This window comes from Cynara cardunculus (genome assembly GCF_001531365.2).
Source record: "Cynara cardunculus var. scolymus isolate 2C chromosome LG 1, CcrdV1, whole genome shotgun sequence".
NCBI lineage: Eukaryota > Viridiplantae > Streptophyta > Magnoliopsida > Asterales > Asteraceae > Cynara > Cynara cardunculus.
The window spans coordinates 13028478-13045115 of NC_037528.1; the positions used below are offsets into that span (position 1 = coordinate 13028478).

General features: G+C 32.9%; 2 protein-coding genes and 1 non-coding gene across 5 annotated transcripts; 1 reads left to right on the forward strand and 2 right to left on the reverse strand.

Annotated features, from left to right (window-relative positions):
* Positions 1-902: 902 nt before the first annotated feature.
* On the reverse strand, positions 903-975 carry TRNAA-UGC. The gene has a single exon. It is a non-coding gene; the product is annotated as a tRNA-Ala (tRNA).
* A 4425-nt stretch (positions 976-5400) lies between these two features.
* LOC112512399 (ethylene-responsive transcription factor ERF118-like) lies at positions 5401-6675 on the forward strand. Its single transcript, XM_025118380.1, has one exon. It carries the CDS (start codon positions 5401-5403, stop codon positions 6616-6618), a length of 1218 nt encoding a protein of 405 aa, XP_024974148.1. The 3' UTR covers positions 6619-6675.
* A 469-nt stretch (positions 6676-7144) lies between these two features.
* LOC112511366 (SNF1-related protein kinase catalytic subunit alpha KIN10-like) lies at positions 7145-14388 on the reverse strand. Of its 3 annotated transcripts, XM_025116964.1 has the most exons (12): positions 14085-14388; positions 13671-13732; positions 12021-12230; positions 10795-10979; positions 10503-10685; positions 10243-10374; positions 9214-9399; positions 8610-8699; positions 8449-8532; positions 8148-8279; positions 7684-7917; positions 7145-7599 (listed from the first exon to the last, which is right to left on the reverse strand). In XM_025116964.1, exons 3-12 carry the CDS (start codon positions 12205-12207, stop codon positions 7486-7488), a joined length of 1527 nt encoding a protein of 508 aa, XP_024972732.1. In that variant the 5' UTR covers positions 12208-12230; positions 13671-13732; positions 14085-14388; the 3' UTR covers positions 7145-7485. The 3 variants fall into 3 exon arrangements, with proteins under 3 accessions (XP_024972732.1, XP_024972738.1, XP_024972744.1); XM_025116970.1 differs by lacking the exon at positions 13671-13732 and having other exon boundaries at positions 14085-14341; XM_025116976.1 differs by lacking the exon at positions 7145-7599 and having other exon boundaries at positions 7796-7946.
* Positions 14389-16638: the final 2250 nt, after the last annotated feature.

Here is a 16638-nt window from a genome sequence, read left to right on the forward strand (position 1 = left end):
TGTGAGGTTTCTTGGGTTCATTTTTATATTTTTCAAGGTTGAGAGTGCAAAATATTTGAGGACTACTAGAGTTGACAATTTTCATTCTTCAAGGGTACCAAAGTTTGTTGCTGAAATATTCGAGGACCTGGATGTAACTTTGATAAATATAAATAGGATGAATGTTTCTCTTTTCCTTTAACAATCGTTGGTTTAGATTTCGAATCACAACTTTTAGGGGTGGATCTATGAAAGGTTTTAGTGGGGTCTTATATACCCATTCAATCTATTTTTAGCTAAGGTTAAAAATAGCGTCAGACGTAGCGTGACGTCGAGTTCAAGGGTTAAGCTTTACACGCCTTCAGGACGAAGATACGGGGTTTTCAAGCGTGATATATATAAGGTGGTAAATTTGTATGTCATATATATATATATATATATATGCGAAGAATTGTGTGAGAAAAAAAAGTTAAGATGAGATAAAAAAAATAATTGTTTGGTGCATATCATCCTAATGTGCATCCAAGGATGAAGATGACTTCTTACATTTCTTATCGGGATCCAACCCTATGTATATGACTTTTTTGTTAATTGTTTTATACAGTTTGTTCCATTAGATGTGTTTTGGACTGTTTACATTATTCGAAACACAAATGAAACGATTGTTTGAAATCTATGTTTTAGGTACTGGGAAAAAAAAATTGTTTATCCCTTCTTTCATCAACTGCAAACTATTTTATATATTGTATAATATAGGATTAGGTCTTGTTTTTTGTTTTTATTCAGGTAAATTATATTAAAATAAAATGTATTATTTCAATTTATATCTTAAAAACCTATTTTCAAAAGGTTTATTTATATTCATTTAGATTTTTTTCAGAGAATTATAATAATTTAAAAAACAAATAAATATGAATGAAAAATGGAGATGCGGGGGATCGAACCCCGTGCCTCTCGCATGCAAAGCGAGCGCTCTACCATTTGAGCTACATCCCCAAACGATGTTTTACTATGAGACTGAAATTTCTTAAATAAAGTCTTAAATCTGATTTGTAAAAAACGAGCCTTTTGGACTGAAATTTGATAATAGAAAAAATAAATAAATATGATTTTACGAGTATGATACTTTAATATTATAATATGGATTTGGAATCTAAACGACATATTTACTTAAAAGTGATGTTGCATTTCATCAGAGAATATGTCCCCGTTTTCCCTGCTCAAATCCGCCCACGATAGGATGATAAAATCTTAGATTGTATCAAATCGAAACAAAGTTTTAGATAATTTGAGATACAATTTGGAGTCATGAAGCAGTGGCCTCTACCACCATATGCTATCAAATGGATCCTCCCCTACTTATCCCTTCCCCCATACCCCATACCCAAGTAACACGCCTTTTCAAGATATAGCTAGACCGAAGACGTGTTCAGTTACAAAGTACAAAATTTTTAATAAACACACTTTTAATGAATTTTAAGTATGTACAAAATTTCTTTGTTTACTCAACTTATGGGTTATTTCATTACAATCCCAACCAAAATTTCATAACGTCAAACACCTAACCGCCCCCTTCTCAACTTGTCCTTACACGAACACACATACCGTTGGGTTTGTTTTTTAAGGTTTTTTTTTTTAATCTTACGGCTCTTATTTTAGCTTTGGTTTTGATTTAGTAGAACTTGTGGTTGATTTATTGGTGGATTTCATTTGGTTTCTTCACATCTAGGCTATGTCTATTTGGATGAGAAGGCACAATTCGTTTATTTGGATTTTATCCTTTGATTCTGTTGCTCATCAATCTGTACTTGGATTACATCATTTCGTTTTGGTTCATGAATCTAGTCATTAATTGGATCTCCCTTGTTACTACATTTATATGAGTTTGGTTCACGAAGTACTGTTTAATGATGTCTATTACTTAAAATTCAAGATTACAAGTAAATTGCACGAAGTACTGTTTAATGCTGTATTTTTCATGCACGAAGTACTGTTTAATGATGTATATTACTATATTGTGTGTAAATACAACTTATTAAAGCTATATGTAAATATAGAATGAACATCTCATTTTAAATATAAAAAATCTAAAGTATAATTAGGATAATCATTGAGTTCTAACAGAATACTTGATTATTATCTTTGTAAAAACTTATATTATTAAACCTAAATTAATTTACTTCATTACGTTAAATTAAATTATAACAAAAAATTTGAATTAAAGAAATTACACAAAAGAAGAATTTTTAAATGGTTAATTTGATATTAATATCGATTATAGTTTTTTCAATTTTTTATGATATTTTATTAAAAAATAAAAATATTATCGTTTTCACAAAACCAGATAAAACCGTATTATATCGACATAGATAAAAAATAAAACGAAACGTTGAAATCGGGATGTGTCTTGATGTATTGCACGAATACCCTTCTAGTGTGTGTGTATATATATATATATATATGTGTGTGTATATACGTACTATAAATTATTAAATATAATATGTATAATTTTAAAACAGAAAATAAATGAAAATTATAAAAAGACATTATTAGCCCTAATTTAAGAGAGCACTTGTTATTAGAGTTGGGGTAAGGGATCCAATTCATAATAAAAATGAAACCATGGTGACAGTATATGTAATTAATTTGTTTGAGGGACCCAATCCAAAATTTTCGATAACCATGGAATGAAATTTGTAATTTACTCTCTATTACGTAACAAGTAAAAACGTAACCTTGATCTTGTTCTATGTAAGTTGAAACAAAACTATAAAAGACCTTAAATCACCATCTATAATCAACTTAAAAATCGACTTCATTTCAATTAATGATAAAACAAACATCCATCATTACATATCCCCTACCATCGGTTTTCAACAATTGGCACAAATAAAGCAACATTCATTATCTGACTTACAACTATCACAAGATTCACCAAATTCAAACATAAAGTTTTAATAAGTTGTATTTATACATAATTTGATTGTAATCTTGAATTTTAAGTAAGATGCATCAATATACAGTATTTCATGCATAAAAAATTGTTTTTAAAATTTTTTGTCAAATATTTTATACTATAGTATAGATTATAGATTTACAATATCACAATAAGTTTTTTTGAAAATAATAATAATTAATGAAAAGGGTATAAATGTTTAAACCTTTTCGGGTAATATTTTTTATTTTTTATTTCTATGAACACAAATGAGAATTTTTTCCGGTTGGATTGTTTGTAGAGCCGCCGGAGGTGGTGGTCGTCGATTTATTCACAACGATGGAGGTTAAGACACTACTAGCTTCAATCAGGATTCGACACAATCTATCTTTTCTGTAACTCATGGATTCAATCAGCACTGAACTACCATGCTTCATAAATCCTGATTCAGTTTCGAAACAAAATGTAAAGTTCGGTTTCAAGTATCTCTCTCCTAGCAGTTTTCAATCTTCCGCAATTTCCGTCTCCCCATTTTCATCGGTGAAGCTCCTTTGTGCAACTACATTCACCAGAGTGTTAGCACTCCAAATCAATGCAACTATGCAATATTGTGAGTCCTTTTTCTCTTCTCTATTGACAAATGTGTGCTACAAATGATGCTATGAGATAAAGGTGTCGTTCCCCAATTTCTGATTGAAATCATCTAGTATTAGCTTTCAGTATCAGCTATTGAATCCCAAAATTCATCGATTCAGTAAATATACACACCAGTTCCAGGTGGAGGAGTAACAATACCCATTCACATTGTCTTCTCCCTAGTTAATCACTCATGGCTTGTCATTTGACCTAGCTAATTAAAACCTCAGACATTAAACCCCAATTGCCACTATAAAACAAACAATCCATCCATGTGGCAGCCTGAGAAGAGGCATATCACAATTATTTGAGAGAAAGAGGGAAATTGGTTTGGTAAATATCAAGAGGATGAAGTTAAAATCAGAAGAAACAACTCAAGAGGTTGATGTATTTGGCATCTAAAACCTTTCTTCTTGTCTCTTCTATTGTTAAGTCTATTGGCCCTTACCCTTGGTCCTTAGAACCGTTCATTGATACTGAAAACATGCTATGTAATATTTTTTTTTAAATCTTTTAGTTAGAAATCACATATAATCATCTTCATAAGACATCCGGTTTGTCGATTGTGGTAACTGAATTGTCCTAAAAAAAACTTCCCTTCTACTCTTTCGATGCTATAATGGATTAACGAAATCACCATAAGACATGGTACGATGACAACAAGAGTCGTGTGCCAACTAGTTTAACTCTGGTGTATTCATCAGATACTTTCCTGGCTTGCTGATCCTACTTACTGCACATCTTATGGGACAAACTATGTAAGAGTACATGGACGGAGTTTAGTAGACTTGAATTATATATAATTGTTAAAAAGATGAGTACGTAACTCATCTTGTAAACTGCTCCACTTGTCTCTTTTGTGATGCAAGTTTCCTTAAATTGATTTGTGGGGTTACCATGTCAAGTACCGTAGATGACCTTTATGACCCTACATGTATATAAGCCAATTTTTAATTGAGAATTGTTTGTGTTGGCATGAATAGGATGCAATTTTTTATAGGTGGGTGATGGTTTCAATGCTTCTCTTTGTCTATGAGCTTATAATATTACTAGCTAGATCCCATAGTTAAGTACAAGTAGGAGGTTTTGATATTTGAATATTGATTGGCTGGTTTCAGAGTAAGGGGCCTTCAGTTGTTTTTTCAGTATACCCTGTATGAAATAAGCTGTCTGGAATTAGTGTAATATATGATTGAGATTGACAACATACTCTAATAATTCTCTTTTTGCTGTGTAGTTAAATTTCTAAAATACCCAACGACAACAACAACAAAGGTCAAAGGCTAATGGTTGTAATTCAAGGCGATCAATATCTTGTAATAATTATTAGCACAAACATAATTTCACACAATACCAAAAAGGAAAGCAATGCTTTTATTTTGAGGCATTTGGAAAAGAAAGTTAACTACGTTTACTTTGAGACAGATGGAACAAAGTATTAGAACAAGCATGGCGTGCTATTCATGCTTGCATTTTACTTATTAAACAAAGAAAATGGATTATTAAATGAGAGCATGAAAGGGGAAGCTAGGCACCATACACTCGTTGGGCTAGGTCAAACTATATTTTTAGAACCAATATTATAATGACTGAATAGTTTACTCTGTCTCCCTCTATCAAAGATAAACCTCCAAATGGTTCTAAATAGAGGCCAAACACTGAAAATAAATAAATAAAATTGAAAATAACAAAGAGGTGTGTACAAGAGCAAGACCCTTTCAGCTGTTGCTCTCATTTTGACAAGATCTACTCTTTCTACGCCTATATATATAAATGCATCAGAATTTATAAGATACATATCACCAACTGATATAGCAACCAAACCCAAGCACCATTACAAATATAGAGAAATGGCTAGGAAGAGAAAACAGGCCAATGATCATGAAAGGATCATGAGTGAGAGGAACTCTGATCATCCTGAAGAGAACATGACTTGGGATGATATGGTTAAGGAATCAGCAGCTGCTGCAGCACTAGGTGGACCCCGACGAGCTCGGAAGCGGTTTGTAGGTGTTCGCCAGCGGCCATCTGGCAGATGGGTTGCAGAAATCAAGGACACCATACAAAAGATTAGAGTATGGCTAGGCACCTTTGATACAGCTGAGGAAGCAGCTAGAGCATATGATGAAGCTGCTTGCTTGCTACGAGGAGCCAATACTCGCACCAACTTCTGGCCTTCTTCCCAATCATCTTCAACCACACCTGCACTTCCTTCAAAAATCACAAACCTCCTTCTTCATAGGCTCAAAGCCAGGAACAATTCTTTAGCAGCAGCAGCAGCTGCTTCATCTCACCACACTCAGCTAACCACCGGTTGTCATGATGACAAGAAGCAACATGAGGAATTTAGAGATGACATAGGTGAGCTTCCAGATACAATCTTTACTGATTTTCTCAATGACCCAGATGAGTATATTCCTGAGAACTATGAGATTTTGTTAACCAGTAGCAATGATAATTACGACAACCGGAATCCTTTATCATCTTTACCTGTTAAAGATGATTTTGATCAGTTGATAGCACCTGATAATTTAGATAATCATGATGATCATATGGCATCACAATGTTCAAGTGATGATACAAACAATGAAGGTGCAATGGAAGAAGACGAATTCGAAGAAGAAGGGAGTAGTGATATGGGAGTAATTGATTTCGGGTTCATTGATGAACTTGGATCATCTTGTAACTTTTCTCCATTTGAGATAGCTCAAGAAATAGCATCACATGAACTTCAGGAGGAGGTTTACAACACGGAAGGAGACGAGCCATTAACAATAAGTGAAGCAATGAAGAGGATGAAATACGAGCGCAAGTACTCAGCTTCTCTCTATGCTTTCAATGGCATACCAGAATGCTTGAAGCTGAAGCTTGGACTAGGAAGAGGCATCAAGTCAAGAGAAAGGTCCAAAATGCAAAGGACCATTAAGGAATTGGATAAAAAAGCAGATGAAGAATCAAAGAAAGATGTGGAAGAAGAAGCTGTAATTTCTTCTACAACTAATATTATTGATGGAGAATTATCATTGTGGAGCTCTCTTGATCTTCCAACCATCTGCTATGTTAATTAGCTATCTCCTTTCAAACTTTTACAGGGTTTTAGTTCTTTCTAGTTTCAACAGCATGTCATGTCCGAAGATGGCCATAGAGTACTGTAATTTTTTCCGTCTTCTAATGTTCATCCGTAATGAAAATGATTTTGTAACTATTTTTCTCCAGCATTCGTGGCTTCTGATGTTATGGCTGCAGTGATTTTTAATGTTTTCAATTGTAGAGATCAGTTAATGTAACTTCATTAATCTGAATCCTTGGATCCTAATGAAGATCCTATGCGCAAATTGCAATATACTTTGGCCATCATCATCTTAAAAGGATGACAAGTACGAATTGTCATGTATCATTTAAACATCTTGAACAAATTTTATATCACTTAAAGCGTATCGTTATTATTTTCTGACATTATTTTAAAAATCTCTATTTTACGCTCTGGACATCTCCTTTAATGCTCCAATATATCAATAAAAAAATTCTAAAAATAGCAACAATAGAGGAAGTAACGATTAACACACCTGTGTGTTCATAGGTTCTGTACTAATCTGAGTAAGCATCATTTTGGAGTTTGCCAAACATACCATTAAACTCGACCATGTGTTTTTCAAAACACTTGTTCAAAGCGAATCCATGGGTAGGTTACAAATTACTCTTATTATGAACCAAAAACATAGAAGACAACAATAATGAAGTTACCAAGTAAAAGCCCATACTCCTGATGAGTTGCAAAAAAGATAGGCTCATAACATTCGCCTATAAATACGGTATCTAGATTATAACATAGAACCCTAAATGAGACGCTTGGTATATACAGCCCAGCTTTTCTTCACAAAGGTATTTCCTGGAGAAAGCCAGTCTTCATTTCAGGCTATGCTCATTCTAGTCTTCTATAGGACGCGAAGCTGAGCAAGGAACGCAGCAGAAAGTTCCAGAAACAGAAATTGAGGTCCATATACCCTCTGTAGATCAAGCAGATACTTCTCCTCGCGAGTTTTGTAAAGCTGAAAGAACACACGTTCTAACACCATCAGTAGCCTTTATGGCAATCTTTTATCAGGGTGCGAATAACTGGATAACCATGTTACCTGGACTTCAAACTTGACGACATTGGGGGATGGTGAGGCAGGGTCAGCGTCTACTATGCTTGATTCATCTCCAAAGTAATGACTACTCTGCATGCCGTCATTTACCATACCTTCGTGATGTCCAGGACTCCATCTACATTTCATGTTGTAGTGACCTATCTTCTTCCAGCACACATTCAGTTCTTGCAGAGCTTTTAGAACTTCTGTCATTATCTCACGAGGATGGGCTCGAGACTGATGAAATGGACCAGGAACACTATTAACTAACAAAATATGGGCAAAGGAGTAGACGTCAAAACCTTGTCTTATGAACCCTTAAAAACCTTGTCATTAGAAAAAACGTGATCCTTTTACCGTTTACATGATACTCAGACAGTGTCTTATTGTGTACCCTGACAACACATGGATATTACAGTAAAGCAAGTATAATTCAATTAAAAGAATAAGGAAACGGGCAACATAACCTGAAGCCCAAGAGCCCATTTCCTCTCGACTTGGCTTCTCATATTTGTTCCTTGATAATCCATGTATCCGGTTGTGCGTGGTGCTAAAACTGAAGCGGCAGCCTCATTTGAATTGATACGATTGTACCCCTCCTGCATGGACATGGTTACATGGAAGGAACTTAGTAGAAGCACACAATTTGGAGAAATACTCTCATAGATGATGGGTTATCCAAGGATACTTCCTCATTGGTTAAACCTCATGTAAGAGGTGCCAGATATTATCACAACCAAAACAAACAACTTCAAGAGACAATCTTACCACAGGTTTCTGGAATTCAGCTCCAAGATAACTGTTTGAGTTACGAAACCTATTGTCCAATAGCAAATAATATGCGACAGTACCCTGGAAAATATGGCAAAACTTAGCAATGTCATAACCTGAAATCCATAAAAGTACATAAAAAAAGTTTAGGTAATTACCTCATTTTGCACTCGATTGCGAAGTGACTCAACAAGACCATCCCTGTCAAACCCCATCTTAACCACCTCTGTAAGAATATCTTCATCAGTCTGCAGCAAAAAATACTCTAATTACCATGAGGAGAGGTGCATTGTTATGTATACAGATTGCAGATGATGGAAGAAAGTGGAGCATACAAATCAAAGCATCAACATAGTTAAGCATGTGTACCATGTAGCATACATTTGGAGTTCGTTATTAGTGTCAACATATTGTTGAATTGTTGTATATTTGCAATTATCATTGGCACTGTAGGGTATATTTCAGGTATGTTGTCGCATTCCAATCATAAAAGAAAAGAAAGCAGAGCTAATCCTTCAACTCTATCTACCATATGCAAGTCCAAAATCATCCATTTGAATGCTGTGGCATACCCTCTTGTCAAAGAATTATGATTCAAAGTTCTAAATTTGAAAGAAAGGTTGCATGACAGCAGATATCAATTAGAAAAAAAAGTTGCTCCATCTTATGAATCCAGCCAAGTGGCCTTATATCTGCATGAAGTGAACCATCACCCCAAACACTCAATGTGTTCAGATCGAAAGAAGCCATAATATTTCTTACCTTTCTTGCTTGCTGCATAGAATCTGGTGGAGGGACAGCTAAGTAGCGTGGCAGGTGAGCTTGGAACCAGGGGTGCATACGAATCTCAGGAATAGTCATACGCTTCATCGGGTCAACCACGAGTAACCTTGGAATCAGATCTCTAGCACCAGGTGATAAATGGCTGGGAAGGGTATAAATTCCACCCTTAAGAACAAATTAACATCATTCAGGATTAAGCGTCAGTCAGTGGCCTCTTTCTAATGGAAATGAATTTCAGATAATTGCAAAAAAGTAATACAAATTTATCATGAATGAACAGCAATGCCATAAAATATGAAGAACCTGTGGCATTGGACACTACTCAGTAATGGCATCCCAAAAGGGCAAACACAATCTTAAGACCTTAGATTGAAACAAATTTACACATTGATAGATCACCACTTTTAAAGTATCAAGTATTCAATGCCTAGTGTAATGGGAGTCTCAAGTCCAAAACCGCACATAAACATAAACATGAAAGATGGAACGGAAAAACATATTCTAATTAAGGTACTTCATCATTGAAAGGGCATACTAAGAGCTATGCAAACAGCTATCTGCTGTCTTCAAGTAGAACAAAAGAAAGACTACAAGGCTACATCTAGCAATTCTCCTTCATCAGAAAGTACACGACACGAGGAGATTAGCCAGGACTTTGGAACAACCTCGAGGATGGTTGCAAAGGAGACACATATAACTTGATATTTGCATCTTGGATGAGTACAGAAAATGAAATGGGAAACCAGAATTTGAGCAAAAATCATACTAAAAAAAGTTAAAACAAAAGGTAGCAGTGTACATGGATATATGCATCAATGTGATATTGAACAACAATTACAACCAAATGATGAATGTAATAAAACAATGAGTGGTCAAGTAATGATGTTTCACAAGACCCATATATATGCACATCATTTGATATGCTGAAGACTAAACCACACATAATAGTTGTGGTCCATGTCGCATGCTTAGCCAATATATCAAGCAAATAATATTTAAATGACGTACCTTAATTTTCTTGAACAGGTTAGGAATGTTTTCATCGTCGAAAGGAAGGGTGCCACAGAGAAGAGCATACAAGATGACGCCACAGCTCCATACATCTACCTCCGGTCCAGCATACAGCTTCCCAGATATTACCTATTTTAAAGGCATAATATAGGCAAGAGAAACTCAGAGACGATGTTTGGTGCTGCTGAAATGTCTTAGTTTGCAAACAAAACGAAAGTAGTATGATTTGTGTGAAACTCATCATTGCCAATTGATACCTCTGGGGCTGCATAGTTTGGGCTCCCACAACTTGTCTTCAAAAAATGACCATCACGCATGATATTGCTCAAACCAAAATCTGCAATTTTGACGTTGCATTTGGCATCCAACAGGAGGTTCTCAGGTTTAAGATCTCTGTGTACCACCATATTGCGGTGGCAGTACTCCACGCCAGAAATTATCTGCTTCAAGACATTGGTGTAAGTCTATATTAACCATTAAAAATATCGTTATCCACTTCTGACGAAATGAACACCAGCGATTGTAGCAATTGGGTAGACATGTTTTCACCTGCTGGAAGAAATTGCGAGCTTCATCCTCATGCAACCTACCCTTCTCCACAATGTAATCAAACAACTCGCCGGACTTCACATACTCCATGACAACATAAATATCTGATGGTGTCTCTACGACCTCATAGAGGCGGATAATATGTGGATGCATAAACAATCTTAATATCTTAATCTCTCTTCTAACTGCAAAACCAAGGGGACCCATAATGTCTGCATCAGTTGCATGATAACGATGTATGCCTATAATTTTGCCAGTTGCTACTAAGAGATACTTATGATGTGTCAAATAATAGCAATATGCCATATGATCAGTCTTAGTAGACATACGTTACTTAGAAAAGTTAGCTTACACCAAAATGATAGTTGTCATTACACTCGAAAGATGTGAAATGCATATGCATATAAATATGAAGATGACCTACTTGAAGTTGGTTGAAAAATAATGATCTCTGAATTAATGAGTTATAGTATTCATGTAAAAACATATACAATAAATTGACTGAACCTGAACACACGTAAGTCCCAGATTCAGAGAAGTAAAATCTGCATTTCCCAAGTTGCTTACTAGGCTACTTAAATTTCTATTACTAGAGCAGTAAAACATAATAGTCACTGAATTTGGTAACACCATGACTTAATAATTAGTATCCAAACATTTCATGCAGATGAATAAGAAAACAAATATAAATCGGTCCAGAGTCTTGGAGCCATAGCAAACCAATCACTATAGTAAAGTGATTCTAAGCCTGTTATATTTAAGACTCCTACACCTAGTAAAAATCTATCTCCGAACAGTTAAGATCAAAAATTCTGATTTTAACATGTTTAAAATATATGTCCATGGCAGTGTAACCTTAAGGAATACTTGTTTCTGAATTCATATAGTCCAGCTTCAGTCTCAAATGTGATTGCACAGAGCATATATGTGTGCTCCTTTTACTCTTTTCTTTGTATGAACCCAGATGCATGACATTAACATTAAGGCAACTTCGACCCAAAATATATGAAACTAATAACTACTTACATAAACTTTCAACAAAACCATCTAATTGTGGTATTTTTGTGTGAACCCAACAATGACTTTAATGCAACTTCGACCCGATATATATATATACACACACACACACACACACATATATATATATATGAAACTAATAACTACTTATATAAACTTTCAACAAATCCCTCTAATTATGGTATCACTATAATTTACAATGTTCCTACCTTTTTCTTCCATCTCCATGTTTTTGATTTTGCGACGATTGAGGATCTTTATAGCGACTTTGTGTCCTGTCAATGCATGCTCTGCAATTTTCACCTTCCCAAATGAACCAATACCAAGTGTTTTCCCAAGCTTATAGTTTCGTAAGAACATTTCCACACTGCTCCCACCATGCCCTGATCCCTCCATATCTTATCCGAAAAGATGGTTGACTGAACAAAATAAATAAATATTCAATCAATAAGAATATCCAAGACAAGCTTTCATAAGCTAGTTAACTGGAATTAATTGATTTCTATCCTTCATGTGAAAGATACAAAGAATTCAAACCACAGTTCACTTCACATTTTATTTAGCTTAAAAAGAGGCTTTGTCAAGCCTATTTGATGGTTTCAAAAGGCAGTTTTTAGCTTAAGAATTACACAACCACTAATCAATATTTCCTGTGAAACTCAGTAAGTCATTGGTCTCACACACCAACTAAACAACCAAGTTAGTAATTCTAAGAACAAGTAGACCTTATTAAATAAAATTGTTAAGATATGCAAAAACCCAAAGGGGAATATAAATACAAGTTTGGCTAAAGCCACCTGAAATATACACAATCAACAATTAATCAGCAAAGAGAAATATTGCCGTGTAAGCCAGAGTCAGGAACAGACTACTTAAACTAGGAATCTAGGATACATATTTAACGCATTATGACATAGAATCAATGCGATCAATGATATGATTCGAATTCCCTTTGCAGTAGGAAAAGCAACGATCATATGAAAAGTCAAACCATGATAAAAATGGACCAGAATTTTCTGATCCCATAATACAATTGCAGTAGGAAAAGCATGAGTCCAACGCTCCATAGCATGGATAGTTTCAAGCCTGGCTTTTCATGAAAATTAAATTAATATTTTAAGACATGGAATACCGATGGTACCAAAGGTAACACAAATACAGTAATATCTGTAACAATTTTCGTACTCAGGTGCTCTTTGAAACCAGATTGTTTTACTAATATCTTCAAGATAAACTTCCCCAAAATTTCTTGAAGAATCTCAAAAAGGTAAATACCCTAATACAATGAAAAAATAATGGAAAGGTATTTTACGTGAATTCTTGGTTTTCAAATTGAAGTAACTTTGTGGACCAAAAGGGGACACTAGGGGGAAACTAGGTAACTTCGCCAAAACGGGGAAAAATCAGTTATTTATGGAATATCTCAAGATGGAAGCATTTGGTTGGAAGGTTAGCCGAAAAGGGAGATGTCACAATTATTATGAAATATTCCACCTTGAGATGAAAATCTTTACATCAGTCATGAGAAGGAAGGGAAAAAAATATTTGGCCTGCAAGTTGCATGCCATATCGGTAATAAACCATCACTATTGAGGTAACACATGAATATGAAATAGAAGTAGTCTGCTTATAAGTCAGGGTTCGGTTATGAGATTTGTGCGAGCCATATTAGAGTTCCGCTGTAGGATGTATCTGGATTATACTTGAGGCAGCATTACTTATGGCTAAAACAAGTACTCTTGTTACCCCATTTCAAGAGGAGATCCAAAATCATTCCAAATGGAAAGATTTAGATTAGCAACAATTAGTAACCAAATTAGTGCCTTATCGATACAAGCAAGAATCAGAATTGAACTTGCCTAAAAGAAAGCAGGCTGTAAGATTGAGCCAAAACGCAAGGTATTGATACCCGTATCCACACCTGCCAATGGTAGTTGTTTAAAAATTCACATTGACATTTGAGACTGGTTCAAAGAGAATCAGTTGATTATACGTAGATGGTAATAGAACACCAAATTAGCAAATAAGGAGAATATAAATCCATCAAAAAGGGGAATCTCAAATACAACGCAATTGAATGAATTTATTCAAAAAGCAAGATTCTTATGAGATTAGACTGAGTTCGTCGACCGATTTTCCGAACCAAAAACCCATGACAACCACAGATCTGAATTTCAAAATTAAACAAAGCATTCGATATAAAATTTAAAGTAGAGCGAGGAAATTATTTCACGTAATAGATGCAAACAGATAGGGAAATTTCAAAGACTAACCGAGTAACTAAAAAACACAGGAACTGAGTCAAATCATGTAAGGTTTTCGTCTCCCGATGAAGACTCCTGGTTGCGAAATTATGGCGAAATCCTGAATGTGGTTTCTTCGTTCAAGAAATCAGCGTAGATATACAACAGAGAGATTATAGAGATGGGTATGCAATAATAGTACAATAATAATAAATTGAACAAAAAAACAAAGGTAGACCTCCTCTGTGACAAGGGTTTGAGGAGGAGGGGAAGGAGGAGGGTGATGGTGAAGGAAAGCTTTGTGAATGGCCACGCAACAAATCACAAAAGGGCTCACTTGTTCTTCTCTCTCCTACTTGAAAGTATACCTCACCATTTCATTTTTCTATGCTACTTTCCCATCTACCATTTCTTTGTCAGGTTGATCGAAAGTTGATTAATGGTTTAGCGTAAAATAATTAAGAGGTTTTTATAATATAATATAAAATGAAATATAATTATTTGGTAATTATTTATAACAAAATTAAGGTATTGAATGGTTAAGAAAAACTCATAATACAAAATCATTCAGATGGTTTTGGAACTAGAGGCAGACTTTTTTTTTGCTGAATAAGATTCAACTCTTAACGATTCATAGTTTGCTTCTTAATGAAACTATTAAGAAGTAAACAAACAACCCCTTACTTATATTTCATAAAAATATGTTTTTTTAGTAAAGATTATATTAAATCTATTTAATTTTCGAAATATAAAAAAATTATGTTTATAATAAAAAATCAAGATTATCTAAGCTATTAGAGCATTTATAATAAATTATTTATGATTTCTTTATATTAGATAAATTAAAATTAAAATCACTAAAAAGAATTGCATTTAACTTTAACAAATTCTCTATTTTAGAGATTTCAACGTAAATTATATTATTACAATATTCTCTAAGTTTATCATTTCAATACACTTTTTTTTTTAAAAACTTCATATAAATTAATAATGATTTAATCTTGAAAGAAACTTTGAGATGTGCTCAAATGAAGTTCATCATTAATCCTGTTCCGACTTGGTTGAACGTATTTGGTTGAATCGAGATAACATGTGATTTATATTATTATTTGTTTGTGTTACTTTTCTATAAAGACGAATGTTTGTGTAATTTTACATTTTTTAATTATAATATATACAATAATGTTTATGTTCTAATTTCTTTTCAAATATGTTAACAAAAATATATAAATTAACAAATTAAATTAATATAGAAAAGTGAAAATTAATTAATTATATTTATAATTTTTTATAATTTTATAATATATATGTATTAAATTTTATATAATAATCTATGAATAAAATTACATCTTATTTATACTATATTATAAAGCATTTGACAAAAACTTTTAAAAACCAATTTTTATGCGTAAAGTACTGTTTATTAATGTATATTACTTAAAACTTAAGATTACAAGTAGATTGTGCGTAAGTACAACTTACTAAAGCTCCATATCTAAATTCGTGTAACTAACTGCAAATAAACATAATCAAATACAGGATAAACATCTTATTTTAAATATAAAAAATCTAAAATATAATTAGGATAATCATTGAATTCTAACAGAATACTTAATTATTATCTTTATAAAATTTATAATATTAAACCCAAAATAAATTATTTCATTATTAAACTTAAATTAAATTATAATAAATAAAAAAAATTAATGAAGTTACATAAAAAATTAGAACTTTTAAATAGTTGATTTGATATTAACATTGATATATTTTTTCAAATTTGTATGATATCTTCGAATTTATATTTTATTCAAAAATAAAATCGTTATTGCTTTCTTAAAAACAAATAATCTATACTATATTATAAAGCATTTGACAAAAACTTTTAAAAACCACTTTTTATGTGTAAAATACTGTTTATTAATGCATATTATTTACAACTCAAAATTACAAATAGACTGTGCGTAAGTACAACTTATTAAATCTCAATATTTGAATTCGTGTAACTAACTGCAGATAAACATAATCAAATACAAGATAAACATCTAATTTTAAATATAAAAAATCTAAAAATAATTAGAATAATCATTGATTTATAACAGAAAATTTAATTATTATCTATACTATATTATAAGGAATTTGACAAAAACTCTTAAAAACCATTTTTTATGCATGAAATATTGTTTATTGATGCATATTAATTAAAATTTAAGATTACAAATAATTTTGCATAAGTACAACTTATTAAAACTTTATTTTTAAATTCGTATAAATAACTGCTGATAAACATAATCAAATATAAGATAATATTTAGAAAATATAAAATATAATTAAGATGATCATTGATTTATAACAGAATGTTTAATTATTATCTTTATAAAAAAATTATATTATTAAACCAAAATTAATCTATATCTATCTATACTATCTTATAAAACATTTGGCTAAAACTCTTAAAAACTCTTAAAACTCTTAAAAAACTCTTAAAAACTCTTAAACCCGTTCATCCCTAAACGATTTCATCTCTTTCCGATTTCATCTCATATCTGAATTCGTGTAACTAACTGCAGATAAACACAATCAAATA

Excerpts from the sequence above, each read along its gene's own strand:
- LOC112511366 (XM_025116964.1), bottom strand. The coding sequence starts at position 12,207 with ATGGAGGGATCAGGGCATGGTGGGAGCAGTGTGGAAATGTTCTTACGA. Across the intron at positions 8,700-9,213 it reads CTATGCAGCAAGCAAGAAAG|ACTGATGAAGATATTCTTAC; the intron begins GTAAGAAATATT and ends TTTTTGCTGCAG. Across the intron at positions 8,280-8,448 it reads CTGAATTCCAGAAACCTGTG|GAGGGGTACAATCGTATCAA; the intron begins GTAAGATTGTCT and ends ATGTCCATGCAG.
- LOC112512399 (XM_025118380.1), top strand. The coding sequence starts at position 5,401 with ATGGCTAGGAAGAGAAAACAGGCCAATGATCATGAAAGGATCATGAGT.